Source organism: Oncorhynchus keta, chromosome 13 (genome assembly GCF_023373465.1).
Source record: "Oncorhynchus keta strain PuntledgeMale-10-30-2019 chromosome 13, Oket_V2, whole genome shotgun sequence".
In the NCBI taxonomy this organism is placed as follows: Eukaryota; Metazoa; Chordata; class Actinopteri; order Salmoniformes; family Salmonidae; genus Oncorhynchus; species Oncorhynchus keta.
In genome coordinates this window covers 12,188,634-12,196,133 of record NC_068433.1, presented here as the reverse complement: position 1 = coordinate 12,196,133, position 7,500 = coordinate 12,188,634, and the positions used below count along the sequence as shown (strand labels likewise).

The 7,500-nt window shown below is 45.3% G+C and overlaps 1 protein-coding gene across 3 annotated transcripts in view; it reads right to left on the bottom strand.

Annotated features, from left to right (window-relative positions):
* The window catches only part of LOC118392690 (cGMP-specific 3',5'-cyclic phosphodiesterase-like), a 124,740-nt gene that overhangs the window by 1,927 nt on the left and 115,313 nt on the right, over nt 1-7,500 (bottom strand). For all 3 annotated transcript variants that reach the window (XM_052459365.1, XM_052459363.1, XM_052459364.1), the window contains exons 17-19: nt 3,474-3,574; nt 3,024-3,101; nt 1,117-1,180 (exon numbers count right to left, since the gene is read on the bottom strand). In XM_052459365.1, coding sequence (XP_052315325.1) covers nt 1,117-1,180; nt 3,024-3,101; nt 3,474-3,574 — 243 coding nt within the window. The remainder of the gene's footprint in view (nt 1-1,116; nt 1,181-3,023; nt 3,102-3,473; nt 3,575-7,500) is intronic.

Sequence of the window (7,500 nt, the reverse complement as noted above, 5' to 3'; positions counted from 1 at the left end):
GAGAGTTCTGCTAACTGAGCAGCAACCGTACTGCGTTCATGGACTCTTTCTCTTTACAAAGGATAAATGAAGATTGACTACAGCCTCAGGTTCCCAATCAAGGAAGTGTGTGTGTGGTAGCCATCTGCAGAACACTGATTGGAGCTGTGTAATTAAGCCTAGAGAGCCGGAGGGGGGTTCAGGGAGAGGAGGAGAGAAAGGGAGAGAGGAGGAGAGAAAGGGGGAGAAGGAGAGAAAGGGGGAGAAGGAGAGAGGAGGAGAAGACACATTTATGTACATTTCATCTTGGCTGATGTAGTATCCACTCTAATAATAAGATCTACTGAGCTCAACGAAAACTTTGTATGTGTGTGAAAGAGGATTTGTGTGTGCGTGCACAGATTCCCCATGTGTGTGTGTGTGTGCACATATTCCACATGTGTGTATGTGCACAGATTTCCTATATGTGTGTATGTGCACAGATTTCCTATATGTGTATGTGCACAGATTTCCTATATATGTATGTGCACAGATTTCCTATATGTGTGTATGTGTGCTGGAGGTGCAGATGTTTTCACCAGCTCTGTCAGTTCTGTATGTATTATGTGAGGACCTGAGGAGAGGATCGGTCTAGAACAGGTTTCTGGGTCGAGAGCTGAGTCTGGTTCTAGAACATGTTTCTGGGTCTAGAGCTGAGTCTGGTTCTAGAACATGTTTCTGGGTCTAGAGCTGATTCTGGGTCTAGAGCTGAGTCTAGGTCTAGAGCTGAGTGTCTATCCTCCTCTAAGAAGACTTCTAGAGCTCTTTGATCACAAACACACACACAGTTAGAGACTTGTCAGAACCTCTCCTTCCATTGCACCTAGGGAGCTTGATGAGGAACAGGAGGAAGAGACTTACACAGGGAAGTTGAAATGACACCAGGAGAAGAAGAGAGACAGAGACAGAAAGAGAACATCATCTAAGGGGTGAAAAGAAAATGGAGAGGTACTGAAAAAGGATGAGAACAATGAGAGCTGTGTGAGTGAAAAATGAAACGTTTGAACGAATATCAAAGGAGATAGCAGTAACAAGAACACAGTTGAGTTTATGAAGTGAGTCTTGAGGCTAGTGAATGTGATCCCACTTTTCACTTACCCTCTTCTGAACTGGCCAGGGCTTGGTAATGGCAGAGATGTCACATGCAGTCATCAGCATTGACCTACAGCAGGTGATACACAAGCAAGGCAAGAGAGTGGGTTATGTTGAACCATTACGCTCAGCATCACTCCATCAAGGGAAATATTGTTTCTAACAAAGTTATCTACATAGATTTCAGGATGTGTAGATAATCATAATTCATGTAAACAGCTTATGGGGTAAGTGTGGGGTAAGTTGAACTGAGGGACAGGGTAAGTTGAACTGAGGGACAGGGTAAGTTGAACTGAGGGACAGGGTAAGTTGAACTGAGGGACAGGGTAGGTTGAACTGAGGGACAGGGTAAGTTGAACTGAGGGACAGGGTAAGTTGAACTGAGGGACAGGGTAAGTTGAACTGTGGGACAGGGTAAGTTGAACTGAGGGACAGGGTAAGTTGAACTGAGGGACAGGGTAAGTTGAACTGAGGGACAGGGTAGGTTGAACTGAGGGACAGGGTAAGTTGAACTGAGGGACAGGGTAAGTTGAACTGAGGAACAGGGTAAGTTGAACTGTGGGACAGGGTAGGTTGAACTGAGGGACAGGGTAAGTGGAACTGAGGGACAGGGTAAGTTGAACTGAGGGACAGGGTAAGATGAACTGAGGGACAGGGTAAGTTGAACTGAGGGACAGGGTAAGTTGAACTGAGGGACAGGGTCAGTTGAACTGAGGGACAGGGTAAGTTGAACTGAGGGACAGGGTAAGTTGAACTGAGGGACAGGGTAAGTTGAACTGAGGGACAGGGTAAGTTGAACTGAGGGACAGGGTAAGTTGAACTGAGGGACAGGGTAGGTTGAACTGAGGGACAGGGTAGGTTGAACTGAGGGACAGGGTAAGTTGAACTGAGGGACAGGGTAAGTTGAACTGAGGGACAGGGTAAGTTGAACTGAGGGACAGGGTAAGTTGAACTGAGGGACAGGGTAAGTTGAACTGAGGGACAGGGTAAGTTGAACTGAGGGACAGGGTAGGTTGAACTGAGGGACAGGGTAAGTTGAACTGAGGGACAGGGTAAGTTGAACTGAGGGACAGGGTAACTGAACTGTGGGACAGGGTAGGTTGAACTGAGGGACAGGGTAAGTGGAACTGAGGGACAGGGTAAGTTGAACTGAGGGACAGGGTAAGATGAACTGAGGGACAGGGTAAGTTGAACTGAGGGACAGGGTAAGTTGAACTGAGGGACAGGGTCAGTTGAACTGAGGGACAGGGTAAGTTGAACTGAGGGACAGGGTAAGTTGAACTGAGGGACAGGGTAAGTTGAACTGAGGGACAGGGTAAGTTGAACTGAGGGACAGGGTAGGTTGAACTGAGGGACAGGGTAAGTTGAACTGTGGGACAGGGTAAGTTGAACTGAGGGACAGGGTAAGTTGAACTGAGGGACAGGGTAAGTTGAACTGTGGGACAGGGTAAGTTGAACTGTGGGACAGGGTAAGTTGAGCCTCCTACACAATTCTGTACTGAATGAAATATGACCACAACCTTTTTAAAACCATGTCTATCTTTATTTCCCAAACACAATTCAACACGATCACAATCGCTTTGTTTTTGTCTTCTAATAATTTTAAGCATATTTTAACATAGGCTTAACACCTAATAAAGGACTTTGTCCTGTTTTAAAGGGATACTTCGAGATGTTGGCAATGAGGCCCTTTTCCTACTTCCCCAAAGTCAGATGAACTCGTGGATCCATGTTTATATCTCTGAGTCCAGTATGAAGGACGTTAGAGGGAGATGTTCGCGAGCCAATGCTAACTAACATTAGCACAATGACTGCAAGTCTATACGAATCTACTAGAATGGATCCCAACCTTGAAAGACGCAGAACCAAGCTGTCCCCAGGTGAATATGTATATGCATATTGTGTCCACTAACCTCAACAAGTCTTTATGATAGTCATCGTCCCAGACAAATTGGCTGTTCTTGGTCAGTTCAAAGAACTCTCCTCTCCTCCTGAAAAGATAGGCAGTAAATTTGATATCTGTCTTTCTCCCCGTCTGCCTGCAGTCTAGTCATACGCCCACACTTCAGACAAGGAGAGGGAGGGAAAGAGAGAGAGAGAAGAGCTGAGATTATGAGATAAGGAGAGAGAGTTGTGAAAAATAGAAAAAGTGTTAGGGGGGAGGATAGAGAGAAATATAGTCAATTACTGCTTTAGTACATTATTACTAGATCTTCTAATGAATAGGGTCTGAATACTTCCACCTTGACATTTTTCACAGCCCATCAATCTTAATTGAAGTTCTAATGAAAACTCTGCATAAAAATGTGACTTGAACGGTTCCCATCTGTGAGCATCCCAGCTGTGTGTGACACTGTACCTACTTCATGTACAGAGCCAGGTCCGTAGCCAGAATAGCCCTCTCGATCATCTTCAGAGTGGCCTTGTACTCATCCAGAGACAGACTGCTTAGAATCTGATTCCCCTGGGTGGAGGAAGTGGTGGAGAGAGAGGGGGGAATAGAGAGAGGGAGGAAGGAATGAAGGAATGAAGGAGAGAGAGAGAGAGAAAGGGAGGGAGGGGAATGGAGGTGAGAGAGGAATGGAAGGAGGGAAGAAGGAAGGGGGGGTGCATGGATAGAGAGATAGATAGATAAGGATGGAGAGAGATGCAGGGATAGAGAGAGAGGGAGGCAGGGATGACAAATTATTGACCCAGTTAAAGTTTTGTCACCTGAAAATGTGAAAATTAAGTGAAAAATAATAACAAGGAATAAATACACAATGAGTCAGGATAACTGGACTATATACACAGGGTACCAGCACTGAGTCAGGATAACTGGGCTATATACACAGGGTACCAGCACTGAGTCAGGATAACTTTGCTATATACACAGGGTACCAGCACTGAGTCAGGATAACTTGGCTATATACACAGGGTACCAGCACTGAGTAATGATAACTGGGCTATATACACAGGGTACCAGCACTGAGTCAGGTTAACTGGGCTATATACACAGGGTACCAGCACTGAGTCAGGTTAACTGGGCTATATACACAGGGTACCAGCACTGAGTAATGATAACTGGGCTATATACACAGGGTACCAGCACTGAGTCAGGTTAACTGGGCTATATACACAGGGTACCAGCACTGAGTAATGATAACTGGGCTATATACACAGGGTACCAGCACTGAGTCAGGTTAACTGGGCTCCATACACAGGGTACCAGCACTGAGTCAGGTTAACTGGGCTATATACACAGGGTACCAGCACTGAGTCAGGATAACTGGGCTATATACACAGGGTACCAGCACTGAGTCAGGATAACTGGGCTATATACACAGGGTACCAGCACTGAGTCAGGATAACTGGGCTATATACACAGGGTACCAGCACTGAGTCAGGATAACTGGGCTCCATACACAGGGTACCAGCACTGAGTCAGGTTAACTGGGCTATATACACAGGGTACCAGCACTGAGTGTGCAGGGCTATGAGGTAGTTGAGTGCAGTGTTACAGTGTTGCTTGAAAGTATGTGAACCCTACAGGGCTGGTCATTATTTTGCTGTAAAATGAACATATAAAATCATCCTTATCTCTAAACCCCAATCTGTAATAAAGGCATTCCAGGTAAATGACAGAAACAAAAAAAGATTATATATTTTCATTGTTTATATAATTGTTTATCAGATGTGACACGTGCAAAAATATGTGAACGCCTTCAGTCAATAGCTTGTGGCACCTCCACTAGCAGTGATAACATGTAGGAAACGTCTCCTATAGCCAGTAATCAGTCTCTGTCATCTGTGTTGAGGGATTTTTGCCCACTCCCCTTTACAGAACTCAGCCAATTGAGTGAGGTTTGAGGGGTGTCTGGCATGAACTGCCCGTTTCAGGTCCTGCCACAGCATCCCGATTGGATTTCGGTCAGGAATTTGACTTGGCCAATCCAAAACACAAATCTTCTTTCTCCTGAGCCATTCTTTGGTAAATTTGCTTGAATGCTTTGGGTTGTTGTTCTTATTGGAAGACCCCTTTTCGGGCTCTGGACTGATGGCCTGACGTTCTGTTCAAGAATCTCCTGGTATCCCTCAGAATCCATGGTTCCCTTAATGATGTCACCCAGGTCCAGAGGAGGAAAAGCAGCCCCAGATCTTGTCATTCCCACCACCATGCTTGACTGTTGGGAAAATGTTATTTTGGTGGTAGGTAGTGTTGGGTTTTCGCCAAACAGAGCAGTGTTGATTGTGACCAGAAGTGTCCATTTTGGACTCATCGGTTCATAGAATGGACTTGCAGAAACCTTCAGGTTTGTCCAGGTGGTCTCTGGTTAAGACGGACAGTTTGACAGCAGAGGCTTCTTTCTATCAACCCTCCCATGATGGGCATTTGGATTCAGTATTCTTCTTATTAGAGCATGCACAGTTACCTGAGATGCTGCAAGGAAGGTCTGCAAATCTCTAGATGTTATGTTTGGGATGGCTTTTATCTGATGTATTATTGTTCTTGTGGCTCTTTGGGATACCTTGGAAGGGCGTCCACTTCTAGGCCGAGTTGCTGTCATGTTAAATGCTCTCTATTTGTAAATTATTTGCCTCACAGTGGACTGAAGGAGCCCAAATCTTTTTGAGATGATTTTATGGCCTTCTCCCCAGACTGATGTGCTCTCACTACCCTCGTCCTGTTGTCCTCTGAGATCTCCTATCCTCTCTGCATGGTGTGGTTTGTATTCAGCTGGATGGGTAATACCAAACTGACTAGGTTTCTTATTTCTGTCCAACACAAACTCTTTCCTAATGATCTCTCCTTTGATTGGTTCATTTTGTACCCAATTATTTACCCACCTGATACTACTTACCTACTTGATTTAACCAATGCAACTTGGGGTTCACTTATTTTTGCACCTGCACTAATTCCTTTTCAATGTAGTTTTTCTACAACACGCATGATCTCCCCTACACCAACATATGGTATTGGTAAATAGAAACCTGTTATGTCATATCAAAAGGCTGGTTCTGATTAAATGGTAAAAATAAATTAAACCTGTAATTGCACAAGGGGTATATGCTGTATGTACGGGGCGGCAGGGTAGCCTAGTGGTTAGAGCGTTGGACTAGTAACCGGAAGGTTGCAAGTTCAAGCCCCCGAGCTGACAAGGTACAAATCTGTCGTTCTGCCCCTGAACAGGCCGTCATTGTAAATAAGAATTTGTTCTTAACTGACTTGCCTAGTTAAATAAAGGTCAAATAAATAAATAAATAAACATACAGTGCCTTTGGGAAAGTATTCAGACCCCTTGACTTTTTCCACATTTTATTACATTACAGCCTTATTCTAAATTCCCCCGCAATCTAAACCCCATAATGACAAAGCAAAAACAGGTTTGTTGAAATTTTATCAAATGTGTAAATATAAAAAAACAGAAATACCTTATTTATATAAGTATTCAGACTCTTTGCTATGAGACTCAAAATTGATCCTGAGGTCTTAGACAGTATTGTGTCGAGGCACAGATCTGGTAAAGGGTACCAAAAATTGCCTGCAGCATTGAAGGTCCAACAACACAGTCGCCTCCATCATTCTTAAATGGAAGAAGTTTGGAACCACGAACACTCTTCCTAGAGCTGGCTGCCCGGGCAAACTGAGCAATCGGGGGAGAAGGGCCTTGGTCAGAGAGGTGACCAAGAACCTGATGGTCACTCTGACAGAGCTCCAGAGTTCCTCTGTGGAGATGGGAGAACCTTCCAGGGGGACAACCATCTCTGCAGCACTCCACCAATCAGGCCTTTATGGTAGAGTGGCCAGCTCGCATAGAGTTTGCCAAAGGCACCTAAAGACTCTCAAACTATGAGAAACAAGATTCTCTGGTCTGAAGAAACCAAGATTGAACTCTTTGGCATGAATGCAAAGCATTACGTCTGGAGGAAACCAGGCACCATCCCTACGGTGAAGCATGGTGGTGGCGGCATCATGCCGTGGGGAAGTTTTTCAGTGGCAGGGACTGGGAGACTAGTCAGGGTCGAGGAAAAAGCACAGACAGTTCCTTGATGAAAACCTGCTCCAGAGCGCTCAGGACCTCAGACTGGGGCAAAGGTTCGCCTTCCAACAGGACAATGACCCTAAGCACACAGCCAAGACAACACAGGAATGGCTTCGGGACAAGACTCTGAATCTCCTTGAGTGGCCCAGCCAGAGCCCGGACTTGAACCCGATCGAGCATCTCTGGAGAGACCTGAAAATAGCTGTGCAGCGATGCTCCCCATCCAACCTGACAGTGCTTGAGAGGATCTGCAGAGAAGAATAGGATAAACTCCCCAAAATACAGGCATGCCAAGCTTATAGCTTCATACCCCAGAAGACTCGAGGCTGTAATCATTGCCAAAGGTGCTTCAACAAAGTACTGAGTA